Source organism: Neopsephotus bourkii, unplaced genomic scaffold (genome assembly GCF_033783945.1).
Source record: "Neopsephotus bourkii isolate Nb327-2 ecotype Australia unplaced genomic scaffold, CSIRO-AGI_Nbou_v1 NB_1508, whole genome shotgun sequence".
Lineage (NCBI taxonomy): Eukaryota > Metazoa > Chordata > Aves > Psittaciformes > Psittacidae > Neopsephotus > Neopsephotus bourkii.
The window spans coordinates 6420915-6442092 of record NW_026901984.1 but is presented as its reverse complement, the minus strand read 5'-3'; the positions used below and the strand labels follow the sequence as shown (position 1 = coordinate 6442092).

Here is a 21178-nt window from a genome sequence, read left to right as displayed (position 1 = left end):
AGAAGATATTCTTGCTGCTAGGCTCCCTCGGGTCTTTCATGAGCACATCACACCTACAGTCAAACCACTTGTGTGTGTCAGCACTGCCTGACTTATCAGTCAAAATGAGCTGGGTGAGCAAAGAATTACTCTTTCGTTTCACAGGCAAACTTTTGTTAAACAGAAAAAGCTCCCAACCGGTCATGTGAGCAGCCAACCGCAGGGGTGGAAAACTCTCATTTGGCCCAGAAGGGCTTCTGAGATTCAGAATGTGGTCATTATTGGATAAATTTTCACACTTGCATACTAAAGGTGTGCCTGCTCCCTGAAAGTTGTTTTGTTTTGTTAGAACCAAGCCACAAAAAAGAAAAGGGAAACAAAAAAGGTAACTCCTTCATGTCTTTACTAGAAAATTAGAATAACAAAACAGATAAGCTGCCTTCCTCTGCCAGACAAAAGCAGGGTCCTTTGAAATGTGATGATATCAGATAGGCTGGCAAGCTCGCATGTATAATTTCCCTGTATAAGTATTAAATCTTAGCAGTTAAAGGTGTTATCCTCAGTTGTACAGTACTGTATTGCAATGTCTAAATCAAGTCCCAAAGAAAAGGCCATGTCTCCTTCTCTTTTGAGCCATGAACAATCTGAGATACCAAGTACGGCACAAGCAGAGCCTTTGAGACGGGGTTCTGAGGATGGATTTTTGTGCATTATCCACTCTAGCTAAATCTATTCTTCTGCCTTGGGATTGAATAGGTATATGCCTCATACTCAAGAGCTCTGTCTTTTCCTAGGGAGACTAAATTCATCTTATTCACTCACAGCCCTGTTTAAGCATCTCATTCACTGGGACTTTTCTGATAAGCTATTCTCAGCTTACAGAAACATCAAAGCCAAGGCAAAGTTATTAAAAAGAGAAAGAAAAAAAGAACTGCACCTTTACTTCGAGCTTCAAACAAGACGAAAATTGATTAAGAGTCAGAGATTAACTCAGTTGTAACCATTTCTACATTCTTAGGAAATCAAATGTTGTCTCTTCCATTACCATTCTTATTCTAAAATCTATTTCAAAGTTAAGAGGTCAGTAGCTATCAGCCTGGCAGTATTAATAAGATGCTGCAATTAGGAGACCTGTGGCTAGAGATTTGTTGTAGAGTTGTCACCAAAGTAAACAAAGTAAGAGAATTAAATGGTTTAGAAAACAAACACAACAAAATCCCATCAGGAAGTTGGAAGAGTTAATTTTTTCTGTAAGTGATCTTTGTTTTTCGGTGATTCCCAAGGAGGAAAACCATTAAGTCTTAGCTGGTTTCTTGAGTTGGTCATTGGCATGTCTTGCCTTGGTTTCCATAACTATGAATGAATAATCACGTGTCTTTCTTATTGTCAGGGACAGTTAACGTGCAGAAAATGCCTAGACATCGTCAGCTAAAAGACATTATAAAAGGAGCATCGTTATTACAAAATTGATGGGAGTACTTTCAAAAGCAGTGATACTAATTTGAAAATTAGAATGATATGAACTTTATTACCAGTCCTGGGGCACAGCCAGGACTGCAATGACAATTGCAGCAGAAACCCAGGAGAAAGCATCCAAGGTGTTCACACACTAATCTTTCTGGAAAGAGCAGCACTCTTGAGTACTGGCCTTTCAGTGTGTGCATAACTTGCAGGGTAGGTGAGTTACAGCACAGAGCAGGCACTTGATCAGTCTGGCCGTGGCAGAAGCCAGGATTGCCAAGTCACCTGAAGGCTGTGAACAAAGATAAAAAATATCATAGAATGGTTTGGGCTGGAAATTTGTTAAGATCATCTATTTTCAACCCCCTTGCCATGGGCAGGGACACCACCCACTAGACCAGGTTGCTCAAGGCTCTGTCCACCCTGGCCTTGAGCACTGCCAGGGATGGGACATTCACAGTTTCCTTGGGAAATGTTTGTTGGATTATGAGGAGGGAGTGGAAGGAGATGTCTCTTAATTTCTGCTTCTCATGATACTGAAAGAAAGAGAGCAGACAACAGGGAAAGTAAGAAAAAAAGGTTGGTGGTTAAGTGAACTTGGAGAATTGTGAAGTGAGAAAGTGTAAGAACAGATTCAGAGACCTGGATCTGGTGATTAAGCTTGTTGAATCTGCCATTTTTCTCTTCTCGCTTCTTTTTTGGGCCTCTTTTTCCCTTTCTTTCAAATACCAGGAAGTGGTTCATTCCTTTTGCAGTATCATGTTACCTTATCTCCCAGCCTTGTCTTCCAAATATATTTCACACATTCACAAGCTAAAAGGTTACTCCATGTAAGAATATTTACAGGGCCCCTGAACCACAGAGAGTGAAGGTCTGTAATTATTATGATCCTGAAGAAGACAAAGAGTTTTGTTGAAAGCTGTGATCACAGGGGTTTTGAAATAAGCTGTCTGTGCGGGTTCCTGCCAGCCATCGAGTCCACTGATCCAATACGTTAGCAGTATCGGCCGAACTTCAGTTATTCTAGAGGGAAACCAGCTGATGCCGAGTCAATGGATAGGTCTGTCGGTGAAAAGCACTCTACACCAATCTCTCAAATTACAAGTCCTCCTCCTACTCCTTCACAGTATACACAGCATATGCAGTGCAGTATACACAACCTCAGTCAATTAATTGTCCTGTCTCTCCCAGCTCATCACAAGCCTTCACTTCCTGAAGTTAACTCTGTGCCTGACCCTTCTCCACCACAGAAAAAGCCAGCAATTTTCAGATCCTCTGGAGAAAACACTGTGCAGAAATACTGACAAAGGTCTGTTAAAGTAACTAACAGATTCAGAAACACAGTTGCTGCTTCTTACAACTGTTTTACAATAAAACCTTACCCCAGTGCTGCAGGGCCCTTGGAGTGCAAGTCTGAAAGTCTTAAACCCAAATGTAATCTCTTGACAAATTAAGCTCAACATAAACCAGAGAAGCCATCAAAATCTTCCAGTTCTTGTCAGCTGGTTTTGAAAGCGCAAAGCTCATTGCAGCCTCCTGAATTTGACAGTTGAATGGATACCTTCAGTGTACAGGTTCATCAAGCCTAAATATCGGCCCAGTGATATTACTGCTGTGCCTAAAGCCATTCCTGTAAGCCCTTCAGCACTGGAGGATGAGAAGGAAGACGGTGGGCGCACTGATGCAGCCACAGCAAATGTGTGTAACAGCAGTGGTGGTGGTGTATTGAGCTCCCTAGAGACTGGAGCTAGCATTTTTATAGCACAAGGAGCCATTCCAGAGGGAATAGATTAAGTAATGTATTTCAAAGTCTGCAGAGACAACAGTATACTTCCACCTTTAGACAAAGAGAAAGGTGAAACTCTTTTTAGCCCCTTGGTAACGTGTGGGCCTTATGGGCTAAAATTCCTGATGGCAGTTGAGCTATGCCTACCATGTTGTAACCCCAAAACGTGACAAACAAGTCTCTTCCTGGGGATCCAAACTATCTTGTTGGAGCAAACTGTGTCTCAGTCCACTCAGTCCAGTGGTCAGTTGACCACTTAATAAGTCATCTGACTGAGTAAATAATGTGAAACTGGGATGGAACTTGCATATAAATTGATGCATTCTACTTCAAGGAGAAGCTTGCAAGTCTAAATTCAGAACAGCCCCATTTCTTTCAAATCTGAACAACTTATTTAAAATCTGCTGATTTTAGACACTGGGCTAGGGATTTTCTTTGAGCCAGTTCTTTAAGTAGGCCATATGAAGACCTCATCCTTAATGTAATGGAACCCTGAATATGTTCATGGACCCTGCTTTTTCTGTCTTCCCTTGATTATCTGCAGCCAACAATAGAATCCATATATCTAGCCATTCGTGAAGACAATCAGTAAGAACAATGCCACTGCCGTACAGTACCACAAAGAAGAAAGCATTACATCTTGGTTGCAGGTTGACGAAGTATAGATGAAGTAGTTGAATGCATTATTGGAGCTGAGATAGCAGTCAGTTTGGTCTGTCTTCCTAACCTTCTTACTTTGATTTGGACTAATTCTATTTGTTTCATTTCTTTCCTGGCATTAAGCATTCAGACTAATTGTGGTATTCCTCTATAAGCCTTGCACAGAGAAGCATATTATTTACATATTCTGCTAGAAATAATTGTCAATACACTCCTGTATAACTGTCTTTTCCACAACAGCCTATCCTGTAACACATGCCTATCTCGTGATTTGGCTTCCTGATCATTTTCTGCAGTTATTACTCTTCAGGTTGTTCTTCATTCTGTATTTCTGTGGGTAATCATCTCCTGCTTATGTATAATACCCATTTGCCTTCAGTGAATGCCATCTTGCTAATTCAAGATAACTGAATTCTAAACCAGGCCTCAAACATTTTTCAGCCCCTAACTAACATCCTGACAATAAAATGCAGCTTCTCTAGCAGTGTATTCCTTCCAGGGACATAACCTTGTGCCCCCTTTTCTCCCAAATTACAAAATGTTTGAAAAGTAGCATGGTTTCAACTGCCTTGACAAAAGATTCTTTTGAGAAGCATAGGTTTTTGAGACAGTTCAAATATGGATTAATTTAAAATCTTAATGTACTAGTGGTTTGTGTTGGAAGAAAGATTTGGGTTTTAAAAGCCCCTGCAGCTGCATAGTGGTATGTACATGTATGAATAGGAAAAACTATTACTATCCATTGTTTCATCAATAAATGCGTATTTTCTGCCCTGTATTAGCTAATCTTTCCACTTGCATACTCTTGCTACCTTAATGTCTCAGAATATGTTCATCTCAGAAATAATGGAGTCCATTGTGCTTATATAGGCGAAATTCTGTTTAAAAATTGTACTGGGAGAAGATCCTAAATGTGTGTGCACTCATGAAGAGACACACTCGTCATATTTAAATATTTATTTCATTATGAACAGTAGCCTTTTAGCAAGAGAGCATCCAAGGGACTCTCTGCCATCCTGTGTATGATGTCAACTATATCAGATATAATGCGTATTATTTTTAAACAGTCTTCTATTGATATGCAGTTGTCTTATGATCATTTTATATTGCATTGATTTTGCATTTGCTTTGGGCAGGGAGGTTGGACTAGGCAAACTCAAGATATCCTTTCCAACCTGTTATTCTGATTCTAAACGTAATTATGAAATCTGTATTAATACAAACATTTTTTTCATGTGTATTTAAACCCAAATACTGCTATGAATTAAGGAGAGCATTATCTGGCTCAGTCTCTGAAAGGAAAAATAATTCCAGGACAAAGAGAACTTGAACATAAATGGCAGATTTATCTACTTTAATTTGTTTTAAGAAAAGGATTTCATACCTTAGAAGTGGGCCAGGTTCCAAGATACTCTCCAGGATGTTTACTTTTAATATTTGAAATAAATATGTACTGAGGATGTGTTTCAGACATTTTCAAAGATAAGAATATGCATGACAATAAAAGTGGAAGCTAAGGAATATCCAGTAGTATATCACATAATTGGTAAGAGTGTGCTTTCTATATTAATGATTTTTAAAGACTGTTTTCAGTATGGTTTGCCTGCTATAAATTTCATACAACGTGACTGCAAATATTTTTATATTGCTGATTATAATAGATAAGGAGTTCATGTTTAAAGGAATGTGTGGCTGCACAATATTGCTGTTAACTTTATCTCGCTCAAAAGCTGATATGCCAATGTTAATATTCTTTTACTTCCCCTCAGTTTTCCACAAGTTTCATTTAACTGAGTGGAATTGTTCTGAAGAGTAGGGCTATGATATTTAAGATCCACTGAGTTTAGTGATGCCATTTTTATAGTTATTTAGCATAATTGTCAAAGGGAAAACCAGTGCCATTTGCTAGTGCATTGCATCAGATCCATCACTATCTTCCAGATGCTTTACACTGGATTTGATTCATAGGGGAAATTTAATTGGGTGTTTCTGCTAAGTCAGATAAGCTGAGAACCAGTTTGTGCTGCAGAAACGTCATGGCTACAGGAGGAAAATCTCTAGTTATGTTTGCTTAAGACAGTGATAAATGATGCCTTACCTCACTGCTCCTTCTCGTCTTTATGAGAGCAAGGTCATGCAAAAAAAGGGGGATTTCTCTTTTGACAATTATAAATATTTCTTATGGCAATTTATTCTCTTTCTTACCAGATTATTCATAATTGTTTATTGTTACAGTATGTAATTATTGAGTAAGGGGAATAAGTTCACCTTTTGAGGAGAGTGGTTAGGCGTTGAAGTTAGAGAAGGGCTTTGGGTGAGGGTTCTGGTTCTGCATAGGATTTATGGTAAGCAGTTAGGGTTACCAGTTGGGACCTGATTTTGGAGTAGCAGTGAGGGCTAAGGTTAAGGTTAGGGACATCAACTTTAGGCTGGTGACCAGGGCAAGGTGTTAGGGTGGGGATAACATAAAGGGCTAGGGTTTCAGTCTTTGCTCTGCGATAGGGCTTAGTGTTAGGTATTAGAGAAGGTTGCTGGGGTAAGGATTCAGGGTTGGGTTGCAAGGACCTTGGGTTACAAGGGCTTAGGGTTAGCGGCCAGAATTAGGGTTAAGGCTTGAAAATGTGCTCTCACATTCACTGTACCAACTACATTGTGCCATTACTTTAATTGCCAAGAAAAATAAAAACAAATCCAGGAGTCAGCAGCATGCTCCAGCAGCAAAATGGGCCAACAGCCTCCTGGGCTATGTTAGGACTCTTACCAGCAGGTCAGCGAAAGAGTTCATTCCTCTCTACTCAGCGCTAGTGATGTCACAGCTGGAGTACTGGGTCCACTTCTGGGCTCCCAAGTGTTGAGAGAGACATGGACATACTGGAGAAAGTCCAGCAAAGGATGGTTATGGGGCTGAAGCATCTGTCCCATGAAGAGAGGGTGAGAGAGCAGAGACTGTTCAACCTAGAGGAGAGGAGACTCAAAGGGCTCTTATTCATGTGTCTAAATGCCTGATGGAAGGGTGTAAAGAGTCCAGAGCCATACTCTGCTTGGTGATGCCCAGTGTCAGGAAAGGGGCTCATGGACACAAACTGAAATATAGGGAAATCCATTCCAACATAAGAAAACACTAAGCTGACCCTACTTCAGGCAGAGGGGTTGGACTAGATGATCTCTAGGGCATCCTAACAACCTCAAATGTTCTATGATTTTAAAGAAATTATTTGCATCAGGTTTTGTTTCCTTTTTTTGCACCTTCCTGATGACATTTCCTCAAATAAAAGATCTTATTAGACATGTTGATCTCATTAGACAAGGTCCATGGTTAAGCATGACTAGGTTAGGCACCTCATTCATGCCTGCTTGTGCCTCAGTTTTATACACTTAGCCCTTTGGGGAATGGGAGCAGAGGCAGGCTGATCTTTCTAACATCTCTAACTTAGTCTTTTAATTAATCAGTAAGTGACCCTGATAGTTTATGGCTGTCCTTGCACATTATTCAGGATAAAGGCTCTGAATTTCCTTTTCTTCTCAAAATCCCGAGAAGTCCTCTGCAACCCTAAGAAAGATAAAAAAGCTCCTAGTCCAAGTTTATAGATTTTGCAGCATATGGCTGTAATTCAGCTCCATGTACCAAAAAATGTTCAGTGGTGGTGTTCAGAGTTCACCTGCTGTTTGGTAGATCTAATGTGCAACATGAGGAAAATAAATTGCCTCATTACTTACTCCTCTCAGGAGAAAAGTTACAGGATCTCTTAGATTGTGTGCTACTCAGAGTGCTCTTAAAGTGGTATGTTTTATACATTATTTGGATTTCATAACTCAGGATTATTCTAGCAAATAATCAGAGTGCTAATTTTAATTAGAGGAAAATACTTCTATTAGCGTGAGTATATGCAAAGTCATATTTGTGTGCAAAATTCTTCAAGGTGACACTGACAGCAGCAGTTGCTCTCACAAAGGGAATGTGATATTCTGCAAATTCAAATTATCATTTGCAATGGAGCAGTCTGTCAAGAAATAGTTTACGTTTGGGAACATTGTTCTTTGAATCAATCTCCTGTGGTTAGGAGGTCAGTTTTTTGTATCTGACCTTTTGCCTGTTCTGCTTTTCTGAGAGCATCTATTTTTCAGCTGTGCTTTTTTTTTGTTGTTGTTAAGTCAGATCTTTTGTAGCACTTCAGACCTGATCTCCCATCCTTCCCCTGCAATGCAGTGTAGTTTATATTCTGCCATGTTGCATGGAAGTAGCAAGGCTGCAGAGTACATTTAAAATTTGCACTCTGACTCCACCCTCGTCTTTCAGAGCACTCTGATCATTTAGGATAAGGAATGTGGAGCCAGGGAACCAGCTGCTCTCTGGCACATTCTTCTTTTCCCTGAGTCTGAGGAGAGACTTTTGGAAGACTTGCCCCATTCTCCCCTTCTTTTTGGAAGTAGCAGATACCAGCCAGCATTGCAGGAGTCTGACAGAGATGAACTTGAACGATCTGAGAGGTTAAGGGGTTTGCCTTAAGCAGATCTCCTCTGTCCAGCTTGATCTCCAAGAAAGAGATGAAGTCTAGTACATCAAGTCTGAAGTGTAGACTCTCTGACTTTTGCCATGTAAGCAATTGCATCCCCATGGAGGTAAGAGAAGGAAATTGAGTGAGTGCGCAGTCCTGAGAATCCTCCCTCCATGTGTTACTCAGATGTAGGTGAGCAGCTGTGACTTAAAAAAGCAATGATATATTGACACTGAGCAAGCTCAAATGGATGTCTGGAGGCAAGATTTCTTTGAGGGCCACTAGAGAAACAACTTGGATCAGCTACTAGCCTGAAGATGCCACCTGGAGATGTTACTTTGAAAGAAACACCAGTAGCACTACCCCAAAACAAAGTCATATTATGAACCCTTTGACTCCCGCCTCCTGAGGAGGCACAAACAGAACTGTGCTGTAGTAGATCTGTACTCTGATGAAGGAGTCAGGACTAGGGTTCATCTGTTGTCATAATTTCTTTAAACACAACTAATAATGAATTGGACAACTAACAAGAGGTGAGGAAGTTTTTAACGAGAGATGTAAAAACTAGTCATGTTGTAGTTGAAACAAAAAAAAAATACATTAGTTAATGTTTTTAGATGCATGTTTGCCCTTTCCATGAGAACACAAAGTGTGTTTTCACTCTGCACCATATCCTTACTTACACACCTAATATATTCAGGCCTTAAACTGTAGTAGTTTCTGGTGAATTAAAACATAAAATACACAATATAGTTTGGTCTTTTCTAATGACTCTGTTGCTAAGAACACAAAGCATTCTGTCAAGAACAGGAATTAAACTGAGTCAGAATATTAATATTGTCTGCAAAATGAATTGACCTCCAAGGAATGGCTGTCAAAAATTAGTACCTGTCCATGTTCTGAATAACTTGTGTGAGAGACCCCATTTCTAATGAAGGTACCTATAGCTTCATTACTACAGCAGACCTTAGTGTGGTCTGGTTTTGTTACAGTAGTACATTTGCAGTTTAACAGAGGGACACTGTGTCTTCATGAGGTATTTGCTAACAATTCCAAATTGCAGGGGAAAAAAGCAAATAATGTCTTATACCTTTGCCCTTTCATGGATAAATTCTCTTGAGGTTCTTAAAAATATTTTTAAGCAGCATTTTTTCTGTTGCTGTTCTTTTACTTTTTTCCCTTCAGTCCTTCTCTCAGATGTTAACATCTGTGAAGGTAGTCCATGGCTTCAATGAGCCTTAGATACTAACCAGGATTTTGTTCTTAAATATAAATTATTTTATTGTATGGTGTCCAATAAAGCAATGTGAAATACTGATATGTATCCTCAGTATCATTGTTTCGACATTGTGCATAATTAGTAATTTTAACTGCTTCATGTGGAGTTTTCATGGTGTTTGAAAGGTTTGAACATTGCAGTAATTGAGAAATATATGAACACTTCAGTATGACTTGGAGTGATTTTGATATTTGTTAGAAGAGTTGTTATCAAAAAATACTGTCACTTTCCCAAGATTTATATTTATTGAGCTAACACATTTACATCTATGCATTTTATTTAATCTTTTATAACAGAGTGTGTTGTGAGGATCCATTTTGATTTTATGTATCTCAAGATTTTAATATACATCTCTAAACATAAGAATTCTTCTGTTTCATGATGGTGTTGTCATAGCTATGTATAAAAGCATGCAAAAATAATCAGTCTTTCAGACCATACAATGGGGACAACTTTGCTCATGAGTTTCAGGCAGTATTGGAGCATAAGAAGAAGAAAAATAGTAAGAGATAAATAGCAATAGCTACATGGGCAGTTAAAGTAGGAAAATGTCTAGTGGCAGTTCAGTCTGGCTACATCAGTTTCCTGTCAGAATTGTGTTCTGGTTTGGACAGAAAGTAAAGGCCAAAGCAGAAAAGAAAAGCTGCTTCTTTATTAATCCAATTTAATACCTTCTGACATTGGTAGACAGGCTCATTAATTTCAGTGGGTGTTGGTTCAGGGCACAGATCTTGAAGCCTAAACTTATTTTTCCAAAAATAAACTACATTCTTATTTCTTCGTTATGACCTATCTTAAAGTCCCTTGCATCATACTATTAACAAAATATTACCCAACCTCAGAAAATAATACAGATAACACCAGAATTCCACTCAGCACTCACATAGCACTTTTCCTCTTCAAAGCACTTTAGAAACACTGATTAATCATAACATTAATTATACAACTATATTTTTTTTAAATTCAGCCTTCCAAAGCTCTGTTCTCTGCAGGGAGTGGGGAAGAGGATAGTAATGGCCTAAACCAGCTCCAGTAATCGGAAAACTTAACCTGCAGCAATTAAGCTGAGAATCACCTCCCTTTGCAGAGTCTTTTTTACCTTGGGCTAGTGGAAAGATGAAAGGAAAGATGACAGTACAGTCTATATGAGAAATAAATCTGCTGGTTTGTAAAAGAGATGATTAATTAGATATATTTGCACCACCTGGGTCAATAGGTAGCCTAACAGCTCATTTCCATGTCTTGTCCAGCGTGTGGCAGGAAATTAATTAGAAAGAAAATTATTTAAGTAATTGCCCCATGGACTCCATCCATTCTGGATATAAAACACAAGCACGCAAGATCAAATTCCATGGATCCAAGAACAGTAAAGCCTGGGTCTGTCATTGTTGTTCCCAGCCAACCTGCCAAAGCTAAGACTGTGTCCTGTGTGAAGCAGTAGCAGTCATTTTTCTTGTTCTTAGTAGCTGCTGCAGTGCTGTGGTTTTGACTTTCAGCCTGGGAACAGCGCTGATAACACCGATGATTTCAGTTGTTGCTCAGTAATGTTTACTCTGACCAAGGACTTTCTGAGTCTCATGCTCTGCCAGGGAGGAGGGGAAGCCAGGAGGAAGGAGAGACAGGACACCTGACCCAAACTGACCAAAGAGGTATTCCATACCACAGCATGTCATGCCTACCATATAAACTGGGGGCAGTTACTTGGAAGGGCTAGTTCACTGCTCAGTCAGGTAGGGTATCAGTCGGCAGGTGGTGAGCAGTTGTATTCTCTTCCCTTGTTATTTCCCTTATCATTATTATTACTGGTGGTAGCAGCAGTGGTTTGTGTTATACCTTAGTTACTGGACTGTTCTTATCTCAGCCCGTGGGAGTTACATTCTTTCAATTCTCCTCCCCATCCGTCTGGGAGTGGGGGGAGGAAGGAGAGGAGTGAGCGAGCGGCTGCATGGTTCTGGGTTGCCGGCTGGGCTTAAACCATGACAGACTGCAAGGAAGGCAGCCATAGTGACCATGCAAATCTTTTTTTTCTGGCTGGGGAGACGATATAGGGATTACTGAGCTAGAACATGGATCAACATTCAAAACAGAAGCCATCCACTGTGCTGGGTGAGAGGTGCTGTTGAAAAACAGAAATTCCATTTGGCCACGGTACCCATAAATCTGTTTCTGTACTAGATTTTTAGCTGTTGTGCTGCAAACATCTACTACCCCAAAGGAGACTAAGTTTCTTCAGAAATCCACTTCTCAGTGGCAGCATGCATCCCATGACAATGCCAGAAAGAAGCTGCAAAGGTGAAGGAAGTGGAGATGTACAGCATGGTTTTCGTACACTGCTCTACTGTTGGCATTAGTTTCGGTGAAGCCAGCTGAATTGCTTCTGCATGCAAAGGGTAGAGGGATCTAGCCTTTAAAGCACATGTTGGGACTGATAGGCTGTATGAATAAGCAGGTTATGGCCAGCTAAAGAGCCTTGGAAGTTCTGTAATCTCTAGGTTTTAAGACAACTGCTAATACAAAGCCTGAATATCTGCAGTCTTGCTATGTGAGAGAAATGCAGAATATGAAGGTATTCCATTGAGTTGGGAGAAAAATCACTATTGGAAATAACAGTAGATTAAATAGGTAGTTGTCTGTGGGACTGAGATATAAAAGAGAGATAACAATAGTAGCACAAGCGCAATAGCTTTTAAACACACTGGTGTTTTCAAGTCTAAAACCTATGCTTGTAAGCTAGTTAAAATTTCCTTTAGTTCAGAAAAGTAAAGGGCAGGAGTTGGGGGGTGGGTCATGGGCATTCAGGGTTGTGACAAAAACAGGATCTGGCTGAGCATCAAACTGAATGTGTTTAAACCAGTATGAGGAGAGAATGGAAAAGGTTGGCAGACAAGGCAGATGCAGAGACACATGCTTAAATATCAGATACATAAGTGGTGGCAGAGGAACATCAAAGCTTAAAGTGGTTAAGATCCAAGGAGCTGAGGGTGTACAGCTGAAGGAAGGAAAAATATCAGTCATGTAATAGAGGGGAGCAGGGGCAACCCTGAGAAGGTAAGTTGAAAGTGAGAAAAATGATCAGCCAGAGGGAGGCAGGAAATACATCAAATGGAGAAGTTATGTTTCTAGAAGCAAAGAATCTGAAGGAAGAAGGTGGCTGGGTTAAAATGCTGCTGCAGGAAAGAAAATCTATGAAGGAGCATGGATCTGAGAAAGCAATTTGCTGAAAAGTGGTGATTGCATTGCACCCAGTCGTGATTTCCGATGGCATGTTCAGACTGAAAATACCAAAATGATTCTCTTTTGTCCAGTGCTGCTAACTTCTGTACATACTGCTCTTCCATCCCTGTTATGACTGTGCCCTTTGTGAGTCCTAGTTCTCCTCATGCTATAGCATTTTCTTGCAAAATATAAAACCAGCATCTTTAATCTTTTTAAAAAGATGAAAGCTTCTGTATCAGTTACCCTTTCAGATACTTGATTCTTTTACAAGCAAATCTCGATTGACATTGTCAACACAGATATTGGTAGTTCACATACTTTCATCATTCTATGAAAGTTTGAGGGTATCTTCCCTGAAACTGTAAAAGATGACTGTTCCTGCACCCTGTAGAGCTTTATGTGCTACACTACCTATGGCTGAATTTATTCTCAATAAAAAAGATTTTCAAAAAAGAAAACCACCGAATGGCACATCATGTACAATACATCAGGGAAGATACTGTTCCTCTTTGTCATGGTCCATACAGAATACCAGTCTTACATCTTGAAATCTTGCTGCCAGCCATCAGATGTGATGGAAAAGTAATAAGTGTCTATCATTTTTCTGAGGGAAAAAGGGAATCTGAGACCTCCACCTGATCTTATGTTCTGTCTCAGCAGCCATGAGCAAAGTGCATCTTAGTGTTTGGGGGCACAGGAGGGCATGTCTGTGTAATGGTTTTCATTCTTTCTGTCTTCTCCAAAAATAATTTGTCTCCACAGAGTCTTAAAATTTAAGTTCAAATAAGCCTTCAAGGAGGTGAAACTCAGCATTGTTCTCTAGCTCAAAGCACTCATTATCCCAACTTAATTGGCAAGATAGGCTTAATGAGAAGCTGCTACAGCAGTGGCTCCAGCCCATGACTTTTGAGGTGCGTGTTCAAACCAGTTTGTTAACTCATCACTCATTCTCTTACAAATGATTGAGCTGAGGTGATATTTTTTAATAGGGGTAATCGCAGTACTATAGTTCATGAACACTCTGTAGTGGAATGTCTTCATATGCATTTATGTTCAAGTGCCACAGATGTGCACAAACATCTGTGCACATCCCAAATGTAAGAAGTTAAAGGACTTGCATACCAAAAAACATTTTTGGCCAAACATTGAGAATGAGATTTAAGTGCCTATAGGTAAGCATTCAACATTAAAATGTATAGGATATCCTATTTTGTCTCCATCTGTTTTTCCATAAGGCTGTGTATCTTTCACAGGCTTACTAACTGTGCAGATATCTCAAGTATCCAAGAGGATTTCAAACTTTATTAGCCCTTGCATTTAGAGACAAGAGTTGCACTCTACATGCCTAAAAATGGTTTCGTTTTTCCTTTCACACCTAAATTCCAAACTCCCAAAATCCTCTGTTCTCTGACACTTGTTGGAAGTGGTAATGCCCTTGCTTTTGGGGCACTGCTTTTTTTACAGGTTTTTTACCACTTTCATCTTCCAATACTGCTTCATGCATGGTGGTCTGTTGTGATGAACGACATCACAGACCGCTAGCTAGCACTGGTCAAGCTGTGTGGGTTTGACAGTAGCCATTTCCTTTGACTCTCAGAAATCTGCTCTTGTTAACACCTTAATTCATGTCAAACCAGGAGCTAAAGGAAAGACAAAGTATTGTGTCTTACAGTTCCCTCACGTGCAATGTACTCTGCAGCTGGCAATGCTAGAGACTATGTATTATGGAGCAGCATGGATAGCAAAGTCACTGGCTCAGTGGTCAGTGGAAAGCCTGTCCGAAAGTCAGGTCACCCAGCACTGAACAAGAGGGCGTTAAACCTTGTGGTGGCTAATGACTCTTAAAGCTTATGCTGCTCTAGCTTCTGAAATAGGGGTCTTCCTTTGTAAACCAACATTGCCACATCAGTTAGGTTATTTCTTGGTCTTGACTCACCAAACATTTCCTAGTGCTCCCCAAAGTCTGAGGAGTCATCATACCAGGACAAGTGTTTCTCAACCTCAGTGCTGCAGCCTTTCTTGCTTTCAAAAATGTAACTTTGTCTCCTTCCATCTGCAGCCTTTGCAGCTTGCCCAGCAGCTCTGGCATTATCCTGCTTCATATTCTTGGGTTTGCTTCCTCCTCTATCCCACAAATAACTACACGTGTTTGGCACCAAGACCTAGCCTGACAGTATTTCTTACCTCTTAACCTATTTTGCCTTTAAAATTCAGGGTAGTTTTTCTCCTTGAGTGTTTCAGTAGCAGAGGAAAATCTCCCTGTGAAAAGTAGCAAACCTTTACCCTTTGAAATCACGATTTTCACTGCTGCTTTAATGCCTACAAAATACCTTATCTAGGTAGTCTCAGCAGTCCAGAGTTTGTGGCATACTGTACAAGCATAATCATTTTCTGTGGGCTCTTACACCCCAACTTACACCACAGTAGGTACTAGATGTCCTGTGTTCAGAGAAGGGACGGGATTACTCCTCTGGAACAGCAGCAGCTGGATCCTGAGGGGCACTTTCAGGTGCTACCATAGTGCCAATACTGATTACCAGTTACACCTTAGAACAACAGTGTCTGACAAGAGAAAGCATGGTGCACAAGTGAACTATCTATCAAATACAGTCGTGGTGTTTCTGCCATGACTATTGCGATGAATACACTCTAATTTGTTAGACTATCAGTTGAATACACTGACTCCTGATCAAAATTTGTTCCATTTGAATTAAGTAGACAATTTGGGCACATTTATTAAGTAATGATTGAAAGTAATAATAGAAGCTTTACTAGTTATATTCTTTCCATAAAGGTTTTGAAACACTGAAATCGAATGGTATTAAAAGCACAAGGATGATAAAAGTGTACAGAGCCACATGTCTGAAAATTTAAGTGGAACACACATGTTAGAATGAAGAGAACAAAATTCACATGCATTGTGACATACAGACACCAGTAGTTCTGGAATAGAGTTTCTGTTACATTACAGTAAAATGTAGTGGGATTTTGCTGGGTTTATAGTATCTAGCTACTTGATGTGAATTAATGAGTATCTTTGAGGGGGAAAAAATGGTGATGCATAACATTTATTAGAGCAAGCTCTACCTTTAGGACAGGGTTTAAATTAATAGCGGTTGGAGGTTTCTTGTGTTCTCAATAGGTTAATTTTCTCCATCTTGTTCTTTCAAACTAGGAGCCATGTCACAACTATTTAATAAATGTGCCAATGTGTCAAAGTCATTTTTCAGAGATGAGTGAAAACGGAAATGAAGTCAATGGGGTTACATCAGCAGTGAATTTGTCTCCAGGCAATAGCAGGGAAATATTTCCAGAAGTGGAACCTTATCTGTGATGATTTTGCTCCTCTTAAATCTTCTGGTTTGCGCTGAATCTTTCTTAGCAGAGCTATCAGTTTTAGCCTATGAAGGAAGAAGTTTCCTGAATTAAGAAACAGAAGCATGTACTAAGGTGCTAATGAAATTTTATCATGGGAAGGATGCTAACTCTACATTGTTGAAATGTTTAGGAAGCAAACATTATCATCTTTTAGTGAAAGATGCAGTGTATTGTGATGGGATAAATCCTGCTCTCAATATAAAAGTGGTAGAAGTCCTACCTTATAAAATAACTTTTAAATTTATAGTGTCAGAAAAATGCTGTCCAAAGCACCTGCAGGACAATCCCTTTCCTGTGATGCTGCCCCCAAATTATGGCTCTGTAGTCTTTCTTCCTTCCTTTATGAGTGAAATTGAACAAATAAATATGATTTCTTTTTTCCCTGTCAAGCTGGTTATGTTTAATCATATTATGTAAATCCTCTTTAAAGGCATTAAATCACTTTGGGATCTTGTAATGTGTAATTTTGCTCAAATAAAAAAATCTTTTTTTTATGGATAAATCTGTTCTGTATGAACCCTAATGAAAATTAATAATGCTGTTTGTTTTAAATATCACTCTCATGCACATCCTCTTCTCTTCCTAAGACCCTCATCAGTTATCACTTCTTCAGCTCAGGGAGGCTTCTTAAGCTGCAAACTGAATTCCCCAGCCTTCCTACTAGGAGTGCTATATAAAACTTTGCTGACATTACAAGGCTGGTTCCCATTACACATTTCAGTCTGCTTTTAGAAGAGGTTGTTAACATTGAAAAAATAAACCTAATGGCACATGCTCTGCAGGTTGTAACATGCACTAATGCAAAAGTCAAGGATCGCATGTTTTGTCAGCTGTGTTGGGCTGATGTGGCAGTAGCTGTGCTTTCATTTGCATTACTCAACATTTACACCACTCCGAAATAGGGAAGGGTTTCTTCTATAGCTAATGCTGGACAACATGAGTCTTCTTTCCTTCATGTCTGTTGTAAAGCAGGGTGAACATAACTGAGATAAGTTAACTGATAACTGAGTTTTTTTCCCCTGTAAATGTAGTACAATAGTATTTTGTTGACTGGTTTTATGTATGAGTTTAGAAAACACATTTAGAATGCAAGCAAGTTACTGTGGAATGTTTTCTGCAGTATAAAGAATAGTACTCAACTTTTAACTTTCATGACTTAACTGTATTAAAGCAAGTTTACTGCTTTTTCAATATAATTTCATATGGTTGGAATTAAATTTATGACACAGTTTCTTATGGCTAAGGCAGGGTTTTTTCTCTTCCCAAATATATTTTCAGATATCAAAGAGTTCAAAGAACTAAAACCACAGAAAATATGTTAACAGTTATACTTGTTAACAGATTTGATGACCATGTAAACAGAAGCTTAGACTGACTCTATAGCCCAGCCACTCCCATCTTCTTCCAGCTGGTGTGCCCCCTTGTTCTGGTGAGCCTCTGAAGGCCAGTTTGAGCTGTGGTGCCAGTCTCTGCAGTCAGCTGCTTCAGCTGCATGTGTGAGCAGCTCTGTTGGAGGTGGCACTTCAGGGACAGGGCAGGGAGGAGGAAGCGGGTCTCCTTCACAGGAAGCACCTGGCACGACTAGGGACCTGGCATTGTCATTACAGGTTCTGTTCAGGGTGTATCCAAACTGGATACCAGCTTGCACAGCTGCCGCAGCTCCTATACAGTGACTAAATGATAGGTCTGCAAAATGTGCGCTGTGAGTCTTCCGGCACTTTCTAACCAAAGGCTAAATTTGATGCGATTCTGAGAAACAAAACCAAAACCACTCAGAATATATTTTAGTTTAAATATGGAACTGTTAAGAATTGAATTGAATTATTGACCTGGAATTACTACAGCCCCTCAGAATAAGTGGTGCTGTACTGTCCCACTGTAACACATTATCTATAAAATGCCTGGTTTACTGTTTTGATGTATCTAGTACTGATTTGATCTTCTTATGCCTGACTTAAGAGTGTGCACCACAGAAGTGTTAGAACTGTTGAGCAATAACATGTCCAGAATGCCTATACCATGCTTGATAGTGTTTATTTTAGTTTTCCTGATGAGCTTTTCCTGATACCTCCAAAGCCTTTGTTTATTCTAAGAAGCATCCTGTGTGTCTAGTCATGTGTACTGGTATCAGTACTACTGTCTGGAATACTAGGCCAGTTCCAGGAAAACTGCTTAGGGCATCCATCCAAATTTCCTTATGCACAGTGCTAAGGGAGACAGTCTTTGACTGCTGATGGAATGATCACAGTAATCTGGTTCCACCAGAGGACTGAGATCATGAGATGCTCTGTTGCACTTTAAGCGAGGTACAAAAGGAAAAAGGAACATTGATTTGTTCTGGATGTGTGTACAGAGTAAAGCAGAAAGTCTCACTGATGTGATTTGTCTACTTATTCCTGACCCGTGGCAGACACCTCATCAGGAGAGTAGAGGTTACAGCAAATCATGGTTTATTTTATTTTTTTTCATACACAAGCTTAGTTTGCTATATGCTACAGACTGAACTAATCACTGTAAGTGATAAGCGACTATTAATGTACTCGTGTTACGTAGAACAGATGCAGATGTACCTAGCATTTCAGGCTGTTCAGTGTTTCAGACAGGTGTAGGGGAAAAACATACTCAGTTTGCTCAAACCATTTCTGAAAGAGAAAGTGGTGTTAATATATGTACTACATCTAATATGAATATTGCTGAAAAGCTAATAATGCAAACAACCAATTAAATATTAAGTGCAAAGAAATAAGTATGAGGAAAAGGTTTGTATCTGTATTGCAGCACACCGTTAAGATTCAAAGCCTACTGCATGCATTTTGTTGGTAAAGTTATGCTTTTTATAACTAGGAATGTTTTTTCATGTTATAAAGTGAGTTGTCTCTAAGACCTGACGTTGCCACAAAATCTCTTCATGACCTGTAACATTTCACTACAGAGATTTTAGTTTTTATCTCTATTAAAAATATTCTGTTCCAAATGGCTGACTATATTTCTACCACAGCAGGCAAAATTGTGAGAAATAAAAATAATTTAACCTCTGATAGTTAAAAGATGTGATTTTCCTCTTACCTCTGCTTTCAAATATGGACAAACAGAACTGAATTTATGAATTCAGAAGTAAAATTTTTAATAAGTACTCAAATACTAAGTGATCAGAACTTTTTTAAGTTATCAAAAAATCTGATTAAATTATCATACTCTGTACAATGATCACACCTGGTTATTTCATTCATAAAATGTGATGTAGATTAGATTACTAATTATGTTTATTTTTCCCAGTTTTCCTGTCTTTTTCATCCTGCATGATACACTCATGGTGATTGCTGTATGCAAATTCCTAGCACAGCTGCACTGAAGGTGATTCAAAGTTGTTTTACTGACCTCAGCAACAACTTTATCAGGACCTTGCCCTCTCCAATCTTGTCTTCATCGCATTGAAGGGCTAAGAAATTACTTTAATGTAATAGTGACGCTATAGAATTGGTGTGAGGCTTCTCTTATAGCTGTGCCAGTGCTAACCCTGCTCTACATTTATATATTTACATTTATATATTTACAGTGATACTACATGTATATATATAAATTCTCAGAAGCTGCTCTTGTGTTATTTTCACAAGCACCACATGACTTTCAGGTGCAATTTTGCGAAAAAAAATCCTTTGTTCATGTAAACATGAAAAAGTTACAGTTGTCATAGAATCATGGAATCTTGTTGGAAAAGACCTTTAAGGCCATCGCGGCCAACCGTAATCAATAGAATTTCAAGTCTTCAGTTCAATGTGACCATTTTAAAAATTCATTTTCTCCTTTTATTTTAGGAGATTTTAAGTTCTGGTGGTTATTGTAGCTCCTTACTAAACATCAGACAGGAAGAGATCTCAGAACAGCTCCCTTTTCTTGTCAGTACCAAGCATACAACTAAGCATGTGTGGAAAAGATGGTGTCCTCTAATGAGCAATAAAGTCTAAGAAACATTAATAAACCTAATTAAATTAGTGCATGTAGTATAGAATTAACCTTGTAAGTGAAACTGGTCCTTCAGAGAAGATTTTTTCACGAATAACAATGTCATTGGCTTTGCATTCGCTGTAGTGTTTTTAACAACTGATGCACATATTATGTATCATAACAAGTTATGAGTTGTGTGATGGGAGATGAGAACTTCCCAAGTTCTGTGAGTTGTGATATTAAGGTTATCTTTATATCTATACTTGGCTTTTTCTGTCATCATTTCATTTTCCTAAGGGCATGATGTAGCCATATCCAAAGTCTCCAACTGATGTGTTATGGAAATACTAGGAGTCCCTAATGTGAAATGATTGACCATGCAATTGTATAAATGTAGCTTATTCCAAATAGATTCAGTAGCCAATTAGATTACATGCAGTGATGGAAGTGGTGCTAATAGTCTTGCATGTTTTCCCTGTACTTCTTCTATGTCACCCTTTATTGCTGTATCTTCTGAATTCTCCCTTCATTTTCTTTCAACAAAGGCAAGTATGCCATGAGGGATCTGGTCCACCGACTGCCAGGAGCTAACAACAGCAACAGCTCAGCAAGCAAGGCCATGTCTGATGACACCGTTACTGCCATTTGCTGCACTCTGCATGAAGTCATCACTAAAAACATGGAGAATGCCAAGGCCTTACGAGACGCAGGCGGCATTGAGAAACTGGTTGGCATATCTAAGAGTAAAGGAGACAAGTATGTTTTGCAAACCCCCTTGTGCTTTTTTAACATCTCCAGTAGTTATTACTAGTCCTGAATGTGTTTGCCTCCTCTATGCAGTCATGAGTTGAATTCTTTAGTTTCATCAGAAATCGTATGCCCCCTAAGAAAGGTGACAAGAAACAGACAATACCAATAGCAAAGGTTTCTGCTGTGGTTTATTTTTGACATACCATCGGTAGTGCATGGTGTGCACTG

General features: G+C 39.3%; 1 protein-coding gene across 5 annotated transcripts in view; it reads left to right on the top strand.

Moving 5' to 3' along the window:
- Positions 1-21178, top strand: part of CTNND2 (catenin delta 2) — a 650408-nt gene that overhangs the window by 590871 nt on the left and 38359 nt on the right. For all 5 annotated transcript variants that reach the window (XM_061369698.1, XM_061369700.1, XM_061369699.1 and 2 more), the window contains exon 17: positions 20746-20956. In XM_061369698.1, the coding sequence (XP_061225682.1) occupies positions 20746-20956 (211 nt within the window). The remainder of the gene's footprint in view (positions 1-20745; positions 20957-21178) is intronic.